A 17,425-nucleotide genomic window follows, 5' to 3' on the forward strand; every position below is an offset into this window, starting at 1 on the left:
ACACAAGTATAATGTTACAAAGAGCCCACGAAAACAAAGTTTCTTTGTAACCACAATTTGTGGATATACCACACAAAACCAAGGAAATAACCAAATGATTTTTTAAAGTAATTGCACTAGGTGGAGATTTTAAAACATGAATTTTGCTGGAAAAGGTAAGTCAACACTAGATGTGACCTAAACTGAAATGACTTAAGCAGATGTAAAGCACAAGCCCCTGATAAACCTGATTCCTAAATGAGGGCTAAACAGATAGTGTAAAACACCAAAGTAATGATGCTTTTTAGGTTTAACAAAAGTGATTACAATTAATCTTGACTGTATGTTCTTTCTTCACATTATCCACAATTAGTTCTTTAAGGATTATTAACCACATGTCTGTCAAAATAGTATTTCAGCCATATTTTTTTTGCCTAACACAAACCAGAAAAATATTATTTTAATAATGATAGTATTAAAAAATAAAATATTACTCCATCTTATGATAATGAAAAAAATTCTCTAGCGCTCTTGGATCCTTGACAAATCAAGAAGTATAACAGGCAAATATCAAAGAACAATAAAATGGTAAAGGTTACCTTGTAAAATATACAAGTGTAAAAATTTTATTTTACAAGTTGCATTAAACTTGTTGCATTAAATTATGATAGTTTTTTTTTAATGTTAAAAAGAAATTATATCATAATTTAAGAAATACATTTTAAATACTTATAATATACTCATTTTGTGATACATTTGTCCTGACACATGAAGATACTGTTTTTTTAACCTTAGAAGGATTCTACTCCTATATGTATAATGTTAAAGAATTGTCACATTAGAAGAAATTGTAAAATTTTATCAGTTTAAATGTTGTTCTTTCAAAATGTGTGCAGCCCACCAGCAAACATAAAAAAGTGAAAAACTAATAAGACTGTTAGAGTTCTACCAAGGGTGAATGAAAATGAAACTTGTGCCTACAATTTGATCAACCATTATCTTACACTTACAAAAAAAAAGGTCTTTCTTTGGATCTAATGGAATTTTCTTGTCCAGTTTATTATAATTTGAAATTCACAAATAATATAGGATCAGTGTAAAATACTTTGAATCTAACTACAAACTTGACTTATCTACTGTACAAAACAATAAGTTATCTCATAAAAATGTGTATACAGCGTATTTTGAATGGGTTTACTGGGAGTTTTTGTTGCCAGATAATTGTTTTTCTATTAAGAAATAAATATATACTCTAAAAATATAAAACTGACCTGAGGCAAACTATGCAAATATTTTTTATTAAACAGAAAAAAATGAAAAAGAATATTTCTTGAATTTAATTCAAACAAATAATACAAGATAATTCTTAAAATACTTTAATAAATACCTACTTCTGCTCCCAATGGTTGTATGGAGGATCCCAACGTCACCTGTTCCCTTTGTTCTCGTTGCTCTCTTCTTTGTTGAGCTAACTGACGCCAAGATGGCAAAACCTTTTCGTCATCTCTGCATGTAGTACTTGATTCCATCGCTTTAAAACCTGCAGTGTGACTTTCAACATATGTTTGCAGATGATCTCCAGAACCTAATTCTTTTCTTTCTTCTCCTGTTACAGGAAACAGCTGAACTTTTTCTGATGTAGGAGATATGAATTTTTGTCTCTGAGTGATTCCTCTCAATACACTATTATTACCTGTTATCTCAACTTGTTTGGCCTCACAGTCAGCTATACCTATAGACCTAGGAACTGTTTGTTTCCTGTCAACAAATTTTGACACAGGTTTGCTTGAGATTAATTCAAGCTGCTGGGTTTGAGTTTCAAAAGATATAGCCTTTGTTTCAGGTTTGCTTCCCTTCATTTCTTCTTTTATCTTCTTGGTGTCAGCTGTAATCCCAAAAGGATTTGGTTTTTGAATTCCATACCAAGAATAAGACTTTTCTTTTCCTTCAAACTGTGTATTATTTGAAATATTTTGTGTCAGTGATCCAGAGAAATGTTTCTGGGTGTCTGCTCTTACTTTATAATTTTTTTCATTTTTATCTATATGTTTGACTTGGATGTCTGCCATGCTAACAGATCCAATAATATTTTGATTCTGAGATCCATCTTGTTTATTCCCTGGTAGATGAACATGTTTGACACGGGTGTTTTCAGATGTCTCTTCTGAAATACCACTGGATGGAGACTCTGAAATGCAAATTACTGTACTATGATCATTACTTAGCTCAACGAAATGAGAAGATGGTTCTTTGTCCTTTCCTCTTTGTTTGAGAGACCGTCGTGCAAATACTTGAAATAATTCAGGTTTATCATTATTTTTCACTGCACTGGATTTTGGATCTTCTGACACATTTGATTCCACGGACAGTTTTTGTTCAGATAACTGTCGTAAATTATTCCTTTTTAAACTATCCTTTGGCAACACCTTATCATTGTTCTGTTTCCTAGACAAACCCTCATCACTCACATTGCTATCCAACATGACTACTTCTTTTGGCACATCAATATGACCTCTTGGCTGAAACCGAACCTCAAACAGAGGCTGACTTACTGAAATAATTTCCTTTTCTTTCAGAGATTTTCTCCTGTACACTTCATCCACTTTTGAAGCATCTTTTTTAGAATTCTCTTTAGACAAATCATTACGCTGAACTCTAATTTTCACTGGATATACTGGTTGTTCTTTATGTTCATTATTTCTTTCCTCACCATGAATTTCTTCGTTTCTCACAGTTCTTTCTTTATCACAGTCATATGCAATACTAACTTTCTGAAATTTTGCTATGTTATGCTTCACACCATCTGAATTATTCTCAGTTTCTTTACCTAAAGAATTATTAGAAACTTTCTGACTAAATATAGTAGTATTTTCTTTTACAGCACCATTTCTCTCTCTCTCTGTTTCCTGAGAAACTGAACTGAACTGATTATGAACTGAGGAAACTGGATCTTCTACTGAAATGTTTTTGTCACTAGCTGATAAATCTAATATACTAGTACCACAGTCAATAGGATGAGAAGATTCTACAGGTGATTTTTCCAAATATATTTCTGCTTTTACATTAGAAGATGATGGTAAATTTTGACATCTCTGATTAAATGGAATTATTTCAACAGACAAACGTTTCTGAGAAATGTGTTTCTCTGTATCTGGTGCAATTTCAGATGCTGCCCGCTGATATAATTTTTTCACTCCTTCTGATGGCCTGTAGTTTTCACTCAACTCATTGTTCAGACTGCTGTCAGTTAAAGACCTTCTTTGTTTCATTACATCTTCAAAAGATTTTAAGTTTATAGATTCTCTTTTTAACTTATCTTCACACTGACTGTGATGTAATTGAACTCCATCAGTGCTAAAACTTGTTGAATCCGATACTTTCATTACTTGATTTTCATACAGGTAGTTTTTACTTTTGTGTTCATTTTCTTTATCTGTATACATATGGACCCTTACTTTTTCTTTGTCATTAAGATTATCTGTAACACAGCTAATTTTAACTGGTGATGCTGGACAACTTGTTGGAGGTGTAATACATTCTCCTTCTGAATATTTTTGGATTTCTTTTTTAGCACCTCTTAAAATAGTTTTTTGCTCACTTTTGATGCAGTCACTTTGAAGTTCCTTCTGCTTCGAGTTAATTGAACTTAGTGCTGGCTTCAGGTTATCTTTTTTAGGTTCAAAATTTGCAATATCTAATTGTTTATTTTTAATTTCTATTCTTTCTATACCTAAATAATCAGAGTAAGTTTCTGACAGATAATTATTCTCCCCTGATTTCTTTTCCTTTAAAGAATGTCTCATCTGTTGCTGCTTTTGAAAATCAAATACTGCAATGTTTTGCACTTGCTCTTGTATAGAAGCTACATTTTTTTCTTTCTTCTCATCTAAGTCTGCATTACTTTGCTGTTTCATGTCTGGATTATTTCCTTGATTGTTTTGCCATGCTAGCAGTGATGTAATGCTTTCTTTAACACTCACTTCTTCTAACTGTGTCATTTGCAGCTCTTCTTTTACCATTTTACCATTTTTATGTCCTTGTTTTTTATTGAATTCTTCCACGGCATGTTGCAGTTTTAATTCAGCTGCAGCTGACTTGCTTCGGGATTCTGCTGTTGCGATACTGAGACATTCAGCTTTCTGCAAGTATTTCTGATGTTTACTGTCCTCTAATTCTTCAGTTGGTCTTTCATTACTAGTACTTAACTGAATTGTATGTGAAACATTTGGCTCACATGTATTTTGAGAAGTATCTGATAAATTATTTATCTCTGCTTCCTCTTCAAGCATTGATGATGAATAATTCAATAAATGCTCATCTTTACCTTCTAGTAATGGTACTTGATCACAGGAATAAAATGTTTTCTCTGTGTTTTCATCTTGAGGTGGTGATGGGAAAGAGAGATCAACATCTTTTTTTTCTACAGTTCCAACAGTTATGTTTTCATCTTTTACATCTTCTAAGGTAAAGGGACAAGACTCATCAAAATATTTCATTCCACAGATTTGTTCGTCTTTTTTTTTTCCTTTATGAGATGGAACTTTGTTTGATTTCCCATGTTGGCCATCTTTCTGTAATAATGATGTTGAATAATATTTAAAATCAAAGTTTTCTTTGTTTTCTTCTTGAGAAGAGAGTGAATAGTTCTTTCTCTCTTCTCTATTATGTGAAATCAAAGGTTTAGTTCTACTGGGAAGCTTTGTGGCTTTCTTGTCTTCATAACCAAAAGAAGAGAGTAAAGTTTCCTCCATTTTTTCATTCACATTTACCTGTGACATTCCAAGGTACTGTTGTTGTTTACTGAGGAGTTGTGTTTCTTCTTTGTTTTTCTCCAGATGTGACAAGCTGATTTTATGGAGTACCGTGTCATGTTGTTGTTCTTTAAATATCAATGAATGAGATTTAATAGAATAGTCATCATTTTCCAAACCAACAATTGTATCAGACTCAATATTAACATCTGTTTGTGGTATCACTCTCCAGTTTTCTTCAGAAGTTTGGGTTCTATTAGAATATAATTCATCTTCCACAGATTCTTCATGTTGAAGAGGAGTTACACTGTAAACACTGGAAGAGACTGGTTGATTCTTTAATTCGCTTTCAAGAAAAAGATGTTTGGACAAATTCACAGATGAAATATTACTCCCTTCTGTGGAACTTGTATTGTTCCCAGCATCTATAAAAAAAGGAATTTCTTCTGGTGACTGAAGAGTAGAAACATTTTGCATTGTTAACATACTGTGGAATTCCTGTGCCTGAGAATGAATTTTAATTTCTCTTGTATCTATTAAAGATATTTCCTTCAGTTCAGGGGTATGTAGAGGCATCACATTTTCTGAGGCAGATTTTTTTCTACAATCCACCAATTCTGAGAGATACAAAACACAATTCAGTAAATATGACCCTTGTTATATTATTGTACAAAGAAAAAAATTACGAAAGACAATCTAGCAGATCAAGATTGCGAGAACATGACAAAGAATGTTAAGCACATAAAAACAAAAACAGATGAAATGTTGTACAGAAAATATGTATATACACAAAAGGCTTTTCAAGAACTTTATGTTCAGTAATTGTTTTAGAGCCTCTTCAAGAAAAAATATAACCAATCATTTAATACAATATGGTAAATATTTAATTTCTTATGAAATTTGAAAATATAAAGCATAAAACTACACTTAACAATGTTATTAACATTCTAAAAGAAGGTAACAGAAATTGAAATTTGTTGAAGTTAACAACAGGACAATTAGTAAAGTGGAAAAACAAGTCAATACTTAGAAAATAAGATAAACTTGTAGCACTGACTTGCAGCTTCTTGATGCCATCTCAGATAAAATCAGATAGGTCTATATATTCACTCAGGCAGCTAGAACTAAACTGAAGTGGTGAGCCCTTCTGTGTGTGTATATATATATTACCAAGGAAAGTTCTAGAAAATTTTCATAAGTTCTACAACATTGTAGAAAGTTCTTAAAAATTCTTGTAAGTTTGAGAAAATTCTCTATCAGCTACTCAGCACTGAATCTATTTGGAATGTTCTGGAAAATTGGTAAATTTGAAAATTTCATTACCCAGGTCACAAAAGCAAAGTCTGAAGAGAAAATAGGTCTTTACGATTTACGTTAGGCATAAGCAATTGGGAAATAACACTTTCTGCCCAGAAACAAGAAAAAGTAACAATTTTGTTACATAGTGTTATAAAGACATGTATAATCAAACATTAAAGAAATGGTTGAGTATAGTGGGAGATGGGATATTTCATTCAACCAATGATCTACAATACAAGATTTTAAGAGTATCTTGCTTCTTTCTGACTTACAGAGAAATCTACTAGTCATCACATCTACACACCACTTGAAAATACTGTTTAAATTAATAAAGAGTACAAAGTAATCTGCTCAAGTGTTAATTTTTTAAAACTATATTGACAGCTAAGATCTTTAATTTTCAAACATTATGCTTTCTGCACCTTTCACTGATGTGGAATTATTTTAAAAAAATCATTTATTTAGATATTTGCAGTTTTCACATAACAAGTAGTCAAGAAAGTTGCTAAGGTGCTTTACATTTAGCTACCCATTGTTTTATATTTTCCCTTTGATATAATACTTTGTCTCTCTTTGGACAAGATGACTGTAAAGTTGCTTCTAGTGTACAAAAGTAGACAGCAGCTTTCTTCATTGGCAAATCAGGTGATACCTTGAAACTACAACCTCCCTTCCCCTCTAATGAGAATGACCAGTGGCATAGCAAGTTCTAACTGCCTCGAGGAAATATGACATTGTAGGTTTAAGAAAATGGCGTTATTCTTTCCCAGACCCAAACAGATAAGATTTGGAGATTTACAGAATTTGCATATTTTTAACTTGTACAACATTCCAGTAAAAATTATTGTCTTCTTTGTTAAAGTAGCAATGTTGTTTTATGAAAACTAAAGATTGTTTTCACTATGCATCCAATCTTTTTGCATAAACTCAGGGAAATTCAGAACTGCTTTACATTATTATCTGGGCAAATTCCAAACTATAGTGGACCAATTTATTTTCTCTCAACTAAGTTAGTTGAAAATTTCAACTGAAAATAGCAAAGAGTATGTACAAAAGAGAAACATTTTGGAGCTATATATACACATACACACACACACACAAAAAAAAATGCTGCAATTTTTTTTTTTTTTATACTGCTGATGTATGTATTGCCCATGATTTGTGTTACTGAATTTGAAGGGAATGACATTTTATGATAGTAGAAGCACTTACAGCTCAGAAGAAAAGTTAGTCACTGAAGAGAGACAGTTGTAAGAGAATTCTTGGGTCCAGGAGAAGACCTTTCCTGCATATTGGACTTTTTCTCAATACTCAATACTGCAAGACTTTCAATCTCTTTATAATCATATAATTCCCCCATAACTTAAAGGTAAAACATATTCAGAATGATGAGGATTCAAACCCATGACTTGTACTTTAGTCACTAGACCATGCCAAACATAGTTCACAAGAAGCAGAAAAGTTATTTGAGTGATTATAGACCAACTACTTTGTTATTAGTTGTATCAAACATTCTTGAAAAGATTCTTAAAAAGAGAATTATAAAATTTGTGGATTCAACAAGTTTTTTTTTCAAATTTTCAATCTGGATATTGTTAAATGTGAATACAAAAGCTGTACTAATTATGGTGATTAACAGGTTAAATCAAATGATTAATGATGATAAAATAACATTGCTCTTTTGGTTAAAATATATTAAAATATTTTGACACAATTTCACTAGAAGTTTTATTCAAAAACTTTACAAAATTAGAGTAACGTGTTGTTTTAAGTAGGTTTAAATAATATACATTAAACATAAAGCAAAAAGTTAAAATAAATAATGTTATGAGTGATGAAATAAGATTAACTGCTGGTGTTCCCTAAGGATTAGCTGCAAGTCCATTACTCTGTTAATTATATTTAAGTGATTTCTGTGAAATTATATGTATGGAGAGATAAATATTACAGATGATTTAGTTTAATCTATAATGGAATGTCTGATAATGAGGCGAAAAAGTAAATGATAATTTAAAATGCATAAGGAAATAGTTTCAAAATAATTTGTTTAAACATACAGAAAACACAACCCCAGATTAAGGGGCAAGCTTACTTGGCTGAAGCACAGAGCCTCACACTAATTAAGAGGCCTGAAGCTATGACTATAAATATATTGCACATAAAGGTTCTGTTTGGAGGGTGACTCTATAACTTGAAAAACCTAGGGCTAATAAAACACTTAATCTGACCTTGAGGAAACATATGATACTTCCTATAAAAAAATCAAATTTAATCTAATGATTCAAAGTCAACCAGTTATTTTTGAGAACTGTAGTTGTAAATATCTTTATCTATGAAGAATAACAAATATTAACCAATCCTTCAAAAATCAGAAAGTATTAAATATTATGGAGTAATATTAGATTGTAGGTTATGTTGGAAAGAATACATAATTAGAATAAAATTGAAGATACCACCAATAAAGTACTACTATTTGAAACATTATTTATCAGAGAGCAAAATAAATATTGTGTGTGGTCCAACTCATTTCTACTATATGGTAGCACCTGCTGTGAAGGTACCTATATAATAAACTTACAAATTTTAATACAGTTACAAGCACATACAATTAGATGTATATACTATTATTACAGTATGATTATACTAAATCATATTTTGAAAATTTAGATAAACTACTAAATGTTCAATTATTACGGATATTACAAGTTCCGAGATATACTAGATACTGAAGAATGGGATCTATAGAAAATAGTTGGTCATACTTTCTTCTGAAAGTAAGGTATGCCCAGTTTCTATGTTTATTTTGGACAAGTGAGAGTGATAGCATGCATTGACACTTTTCAGTCATCACAAAAAGATGAATGTCTGGACACAATGGAAGGTTTCCATTGGTTCAACACTTTAAATTTGACATCTGAATATTGCTAAGTCCAACTAAATGATTAGAGAAGAAATGAGACTGCTTTCTTGAGTTTTGCATCATGCCATTCAACTTTTTTAAAGAGCACACAATTTTTGAGAGGTGTAGTAGAGCCGAAGGTGAAGAAGCTACACTGGTAGAGATACCTGGGCTATGTCAACAATGTCTTGATGCTTGATCACAGATTTAAGTTTACAAGGATAAAAAAGAGTCAAGCTTCATCAGTAAAATGTGTTCTTGTGCAAAGAAGTGAAATTTCTTGGTCATATTGTAGACAGATGTGGAGAAGGAATAGAACTTACTGAAACAGCAGTGGTGTAGGACTAGTATCAACTTATGCCATGGTTTAAGTGTGGTATTACTGATGGTTCATGGTCAAATCACAGCATCACCATTAATTTTCACTAAAGATGAGGTGCACTTTGAATGAAGCAAGGAATGTAGACATGCATTACACTGAAGCATGTTTAGTGAAGGATCAAGTGATATGACAGTTCTCACTGGACACCAATGCCAGTGATAATAGAAGTGAAGCAGGGTTCTTGCAGTTGCAGGATGGAATAGGATGTGTAATTGTATACAGTAGGCATAAGCACACATTACATGAAGAAAAAAGAACTCTTTCCAGTTGCAGTCTTCAAAAAACAATATCAAGAACACTGATGTGACAGAAGATCCAATGTGCAGGTAGACATTTTTTAAATGGTTAATGAACTTCAAAAGTCCAGAAGAGATGATGGATTGTTGGATAACAATGTTGCAAGAATATGACTTCATGGTATTGCATTAAACATGGCCATAAAACAAACAAACACTAAAGCACACTCTCACCATACAGTGAAACTATGTCCCTTCACTAAATACTAAACCACAAAAGTGTGTGGGAGTCAAAATTACCTCTGAAATTGTAACACCAGAGCACACAACAGAAATTTCTACTAGTATATGGATACTATGATTAACATTATATTTAGTATTCAGAAGGAGGATCAGAGAAAAAGGTGCAAAAGTCACTGAATTCTAAAAATAAAAAATTTGAGGTCAACATCTGTATAGTAGCTAGCCTAAGTCAGCTATGTAAGTAGGAATTGAATGTCTGCAGTCTTGACTTCATTTCTTTCATATTGGATCTGGGCTATGTTAATGTAAAAAGATTATAGTAAAAGGAATGTAAAATGGGTTGGAAAGTAAGCTGTATTAACTGTTTTACAGTAGGTATGGCAGTTGGCAACATGTTTAACCATACTGGTCAAGTGGAAACCTAATGAAACTTGAGGAACACAGAAGTTCACATATTCTGGGGATATGTGTCTTGGCTATATAGATGTGAGTACACATGAAAGCCTGTACAAATGTTACTTGAAAAACATAACAGTTTTTGCAATCTACTCCTACAAGTAATTTTAGAGTAGAGAATGGTTGTAATAAGGTAGTTATGGCCCTTTTTATAATTTAAGCATGTGGCTAACATGCTGAACAATCAGAATTCATCTGACCTTACATTTCTAATCTTGATTTTTTTTACTTAAAATGATATCCTTGACCCTTTTGGCTAATCTTCTTCAAAATAGCCAGCAGTCAGCCATTTGCTTGTTATCTATACCTCAGAAGTATCTTGCAATGCATCACAGAAAATCCAACCCTTATGATGAGAAACAGTATGCCCAGGACTTCCTTTTCAGCAAGGACTTGAATGAAAATGAGTTGCCTGTTAATGCATTTAACATGGAGAAAAAATCACTATATTTATTGTTAGGTTAACCCTGAAATCTCCTAGGACCAGAAGGTTCCCATCATCCATTGAATTACCAGTGTATTTCAAGCCTCCACCAAACACGCCAGAGATGGAAGGAGCAACAGCAACCACCACGTCAACTCCTGAAAAGCCAAGCCTCCAAAAAGCAAGTAACACAACCTCCCAAAAAATACTGGGAATGACTGCAGAAGTATTCTGTCGAACAGTGTCCCATCGCAATACACTGACAGAAGCGGATGTATTCCCACACCTGGTGGAATCATTACATCCCAAAGCCAAAGAAAACCTTTCAAAAGCTAGATTCGTTTCAAGAGTCCCTACACAAAAATGTCTATACCAGTAAGTATCACCCATAATGATGTCATCAAGGCAACAACCACTGTGGTTATCCAGACTACACAGACTGGACCATCATCACTACTACTGTGAGAATTCACTATGAATGAGGATCAGACAACCAGTGTAACTGAAAAGAAGGAGATCTCTACCTTGACATTAGCAGAGATAATGCTGAAGAATAGGTCTCCAACCAACCCCAACATAAACAATGAGTGAAATCCCAATTATATTCCCCAAGGTCATCATCAACTATCCATATTGTCAAATAGCATGGTCAAGAGATGGCCTCCCCAAAAACTGAGGCCTAGGACACACACAATTTGAAAGAAGACTGACTACAACATAACATGTCCTGACCAAAGCTTAGGAAATATAAGTGCTACCACTGTGTTAATCTCAAAGACAACTCCTATTTTGGAGGACCTGCCAATGGAGTTAGGATGAGAAAAAGTGAGATCAGACCTTGTTGTTACTCTGGGTAAATGTAAATGTTGTATATTTTAGAGGTAACTCTGCACTTCAATTTTTGTTTATTTGTACTTGGTTCATTAATGTTTCTTATTTATTACTATTTAAATACAAAGGTTTATTTTTGTGCATTTAGGGATATTTATTGGGTGATGTTTTATATCTCAGATGTGTTTCTTACCCTCAAAATGGTTAACAAAACTGCATGAAGTTTGGTACACACTTTCTACTTTACATCTAATTTTTACACAAGAAGAATACATAATTTGGCTTGGCATTTATGTGTTTTAATTTGTGAATTTTTGAAATGCTGATTTTAATAAACATAAATACTCACTTTCATCTTATCATTCTTTATTTTATTGCACATCTGAAATCTTTTAAATGTAGCACAGAGTTCCAAATAACTATTATTGTTGCACAAGTGTAGTTTTAAGAATAACATACTTTCTTATGTATACATACAAGTTTTTAAATAGAATGAAATTAGCTAGTGTATAATATGAAGATAACTTGGATTCTTTTCTGTATTACTAATTATAAGTATCCACTTTCTTATTTTCAAAAATTATTTCTACTTTTTACTTATCTTGACCTAATTGAAGCAGTTATTTAACAAAAAAAAATATCAATGAACAGTAAAGCACTGATTAACAGACAAGCAACTTCTACTCATATCTTATGATATAATCAGTAGTTTTCCAACTACACTATTACTCAGAAGTGTTAAGAAAAGAGAATATTTTATTATTTCTATTTTATGGGGCTTACTCTTCCATCCCATTACATAATGTAAATTTCAACACTATGATAATGTTTCACTGATCCCTGTTGAAAACTGAACAAGCCAAGGTGAGAATACTTAATTTTTAGAATTCCTATATACTTTTATTAAGGACATGTAATAAGGATGCTGGTACTAGTATATGCTTGAAGAAATCAATTTAAAAGCACTCCAAAAATAAAACTTGATAAAAACAGATTTTACCATTGTAGAGAAAGTTCTGTTGTCCAACCATAACCCAAAAAGCATAGAGAATTATCAGTAGTGCAAAGAGTTGGCATAAAAGCTTGAGGTGATGCTGGTTGGACTCTTCATCAAACTGTTGCAGACTTGAAATGTTCCCCAAACACTGTCAAGTACACCACAGATTGAGAGACCAAGACAGGTAAATCTGAAAACAGGATAGGAAAGGGCAGAACATATAAACTCAATGATACTGATGTGAAGTATCTTTATGCAGCTTTCAGGACAGAAGGAAGACTGTCACTTTACTTAAGCATGAGATAAATGACCATGAACCAAATGACAGAAAGTATCCGACATAAGGAGAATGGAATATTTGGTCATGTAGCAATTAAAAACATCTTTACTTTTACCTCCACATACAATACCTATAGACTGAAATTTGCTAAAAAGTACCATAACTGGACTGTGAATGATTGGAAGAGGGTGATAAGGATGGATGAGTCCAAGTTTGAAATATTTGATTCAGAGTATAGGTTGTATATCCAGTGAAAGATATTTACCTCAATGAATAGCACCTGCCAAAAAGCATGGGGGAGGCACTGTGATCGTTTGGAAGTGTTTTCCTGCAGAGGCAACAGGAGATATCTACAAAATAGATGAAATAATGAACCAGCACTAGTTCCATCAGGTACTGATTAATCACCCAGTGGTTGGTGTATTATTGGTAGCAGATTCTATTATCAAAAAGATAATGGCCCCAAATACTCATCCAACCTATGCAGAAATTACTTAGCTAAGAAAAAAGCTACTGAGATCACTCAGAGCCCCACTATCAAACCAGTTAAGCAGATCTGGGATTTAACAGATCAAAAATTTTACAACTAAAATTTACTTCCAAAGACATTTTATGGGAGTGTATTAAATTCATTTGGAGTAAAGTCCCAATGCACACTCTGATTAAATATGTTGCAAACATGCCTGAAAGACTATCTGCAGTTATTAAAGCAAAAGGGGGACACACAAACAATATTAACTGTTTGCTAAATTGAAGCATGCCAACTGAGTTTCTAATGTACTAAATATGAATATTAATAAAAATTTTGATGTTTTATCTGTGATTTACCTTCCATTGTTCTTTAAAAGCAGCCTGAAATCTAATTTTTGACTTTGTCTTATCACTTTTGCATGGGACTATATATGTAAATCATTACCATTTCTTTTAACTGTATGTGGATGGAGTTGGACTAACCTAATACAGGAGGAGAATTGTTAACTACACTACTGAATTTATTATTTATATCCATACAAAAAAAGTGGTAGACTTTAGGTATGATATACAACTCTGGTGAACACAAAAGAATATGTGATTCATTGGTTGGTTGGTTTAGTGTTTTATGGCACAAAGCAGCTAAGCTATCTGTGCCAAGCATCCAGTAAAAAGTTAAAATTGAAGTAAATTTAGTAAAATTCATAATAGGAAATTAAGGTAAAACAAAACAAAGTTTAAAAACAAACAAATAGCATAAAACCAATGTTTACATTTAGTCTACAACATTAAGAGAAAAACTACAGTAATACAAGTTTTAAAGGATATTCTGTAGTATAATTGTAATTATCATAACTCGCCAAGATGATTAACAGGTAACTACAAAATCCACCATCAGCCAAGTTGGCCCTTCCAGTCCTGGTTCTGAGTTATTTGACATTATGGTCATTTACAAAAAGTAATAAAAGTTTTAAATGACTTGCAGCAAAATTTTAATAATAACTTGCCAGGATGACTAACGGGTAATTCAAACAGTAGTGCTAGTCACCTGAAGTTGGACTTTCCAGTCCTAGTTTTGAGTTATTTATGGCCATTTTCTAATTTCAAATTGAACAAGATGGACTTTGATTCTTAAAAGGGAATCACATTACAAAAAGTCTAATGTATAAATTAAAAAACTTAAATAGCATTAAAAAGATTAATGCCCTTTAAAAACTAAAAACATTATCAAGGTGGACTGTGTCACCATCACCAATGACACTGTCTAATGTAATGAACAAAGCTTGTGACAGAACATATTTAAAATGGTGCCATCGTTGAGAGTCATAACAATGAAAAGTCAGTAAAATGTGGCATATTGTGACATGAGTGTTACACAGACAACACACTGGTGCACCAGTTCCAAATAAAAGAAAACGATGTTAAAAAACTGTGACCAATGCGTAGTCTAGTTAGAACAACTTCCTCTTTCCGATCTTTACAAGACAGCCAAAGCCCGATATAGGGTTTTATTTGGAAAAGCTTGTTCTCGCGTTGCTCACTCCAAGTCAACTGCCAGTTGGCATGGAGTCGAGCCTTGAATACAGGACCATAGTCCATGTATGTAACAGGCACAATGGTGATAGTATCAGAGCAAATAAATTTAGCTGTAGTGTCAGCAAGTTCATTCCTGTGAATACCAACATGGCTGGGTATCCAGAAAAACTGGATAGAAGTAGATGTTAAAGAGAAATGGGCCAGTCGGTTTTGAATATCAGTGAGAAAAGGGTGTGAACTAACGTGAAGCGATTCCAGGGCCAGTAGAGAACTAAGCAAGTCAGTATAGATAGTGCAGTTGGAGTACTTCTTAGCTTCAATATGATCCAGGACAAGAGAAATGGCATACAGTTCAGCAGCGAACACAGAAGCTGCAGAGGGGATTCTGCGTGCAATCACCAACCCACAACAAACTATGGCAGAGCCCACACAGCCACCTGATTTTGAACCATCCGTATAAATTGGAATGGAAAGATTGTTCGAAAGATGTTCAGTAAATAAAAGATGGTACTTCCAATCGGGAGTATCTGCTTTTCACAGATGACTTAAAGATAGGTCACATCTGGGGACTGTAAGAAGCCATGATGGGATGGGCTGACCAGTGGATACAGCAATTTTATCCAAGGACAGACCCCATTCATCCAACTGCACCTGGATACAAAGGCCAAAAGGAGTAATGGCAGATCATCTGTTCCAAAAAATTATGGCCCACTGAGGAAGGAAAATACAATCCCAGGTGGGATGCTTTGGTAAGGAACAAAGTTTCGAACCATGTAGTAAAAACAGTTTTAAAGAGTGAAGGTGCAAAGAAGGTACATGAAACTCTGTGTACAAGTTCTGAACTGGGGAAGTGCATAAAGCCCCAGTGCAGAGCCAAAGTCCTTGATGATGAATGGGGCCCAACATCTTTAAGGCCAAGGGTTTGGCAGAGCAATAGACCAGTGATCCTTAGTTCAGTATCAATCAAATAAGAGCACAATATATCTTTAGCATAGAACATCAATCTGCTCCCCAAATGGTGGAAGAGAGACATGGAGGATGTTGAGTGCTCTTGTATATTTGACCTGTAGCTGCTTGATGTGTGGTATAAAGGCCAGCTTATGATCAAAGATAAGCCCCAAGAACTTTGTCTCAGGGACCACAAGCAGCACAACTTCACCAATACAGAGTTCAGGAGCAAGATGAATCCCCTGTTAGTGGCAAAAGTGCATGCAAACAGTTTTAGAGAGAGAGAAGTTAAAGATGTTCAGTGTGGTCCACTTCAGCAGTCTGTGGCTGTTGCTCAATATATCTCATGTTAGATGACAGATATGAGATGTGAAAGTCATCGACATAGAGCCTGTTTCCAACAGTGAGAGGAAGTTGTTCAGTGATGGCATTAATTTTTATACTGAAAAGTGTGACACTCAAAACACAGCCCTGAGAGTCTCCAAGTTCCTGTAGAAAACAATGGGAAAGTGTCGAACCCACACAAACTTGGAATCTCCTGTTCATTAAAAAATGTTCAATAAAAATGGACAAATGACCATGTAACCCATATATATGGAGGTCTCTCAAAATGCCATACTTCCATGTTGTATCATAAGCCTTCTGAATGTCAAATAATATTCATACAAGATGTTGTCATTTGAGAAAGGCTTCTTTAATTGATGTTTCAAGTCGAATCAGGTGGTCCACTGTGGAGTGCTGTTGTAGGAATGCACACTAGATGGGCAAGAGGAGGTTATTTGATTCGAGGAATCTCTCAAAATTATAGGAAAATGATCACTGCCTCGTGGATTATTGTCAACCCTCCATGTAAAAATGGGAGAATAATGAAGGGGAGCAAACTGAGAGATCAATAGCAGTAAAGTACTGACTAGGTGCATTATAATAAGTAGAAGAACCAGCATTGAAAAGAGAAAGGTTGTGATCAGAGAGCATCTGCTCAACAGAGCAATCCCTCCTATTTATATCACCACTTCCCCAGAGGGGATGATGTCCATCAATGTCCCAGTATTAAAAAGGGAGACAACAACTGTTCAATGACAGCATCAAGTCTGACTGATAATATGCTTCTCCAGGCAACAGGTAGAGAGAACAAACAGTGATGGTAGGACCCAAGGAAACACGGATGGCTACGGTCTCCAAGGGTGTGTCGAGTGGCAAAGACAGGGTGGGCACATGCAGATCAACCAACAGTGCCACCCCTCCATGCACTCGTCCATCACACAGCCTGTCATTTCTGTACAAAGAAAACTGCCAAAAGGTGACTGAATCGGCAGGTTTCAGAAATGTTTCCTGATAAGAAAGACATACAGGATGATAGGAAGCAATTAGTGTTTTGATGTTACCCAGATTAGAACATAAACCTCGACAGTTCCATTGTATCAAGGTAGCCATTTTTATTTATGTGAGGCAAATTGGGTGGAAAAAACCTTTTGTTTATGACCATGTCTTTTTTCCTTACTGTCCTTATTCGATGGAGGTCTATTGACCTCCACGGATCCTGCCCTGGGTCAATTTGGCAGGTCTTTGCTGTCGGAAGGGGATTTCAGTGACTGAGGACATGAATGAATGATCATTTTGCATCTTGGGATGGGAAAAGAAGATGCATTTGAGGAAATGCCTGTACCTGAAACCAAAGGAAGTGGATCTTGTT

The 17,425-nt window shown here is 34.0% G+C and overlaps 1 protein-coding gene across 13 annotated transcripts in view; it reads right to left on the reverse strand.

The window, feature by feature from the left end:
- LOC143247462 (uncharacterized) overlaps positions 1-17,425 on the reverse strand; it is a 139,239-nt gene that overhangs the window by 8,328 nt on the left and 113,486 nt on the right. For 8 of the 13 annotated variants that reach the window (XM_076495619.1, XM_076495616.1, XM_076495618.1 and 5 more), the window contains one exon: positions 1,367-5,347. In XM_076495619.1, coding sequence (XP_076351734.1) covers positions 1,367-5,347 — 3,981 coding nt within the window. The remainder of the gene's footprint in view (positions 1-1,366; positions 5,348-17,425) is intronic. The other 5 variants (XM_076495622.1, XM_076495621.1, XM_076495624.1 and 2 more) reach the window with 2 other exon arrangements.

This window comes from Tachypleus tridentatus, chromosome 3 (genome assembly GCF_004210375.1).
Source record: "Tachypleus tridentatus isolate NWPU-2018 chromosome 3, ASM421037v1, whole genome shotgun sequence".
Taxonomy (NCBI): Eukaryota; Metazoa; Arthropoda; class Merostomata; order Xiphosura; family Limulidae; genus Tachypleus; species Tachypleus tridentatus.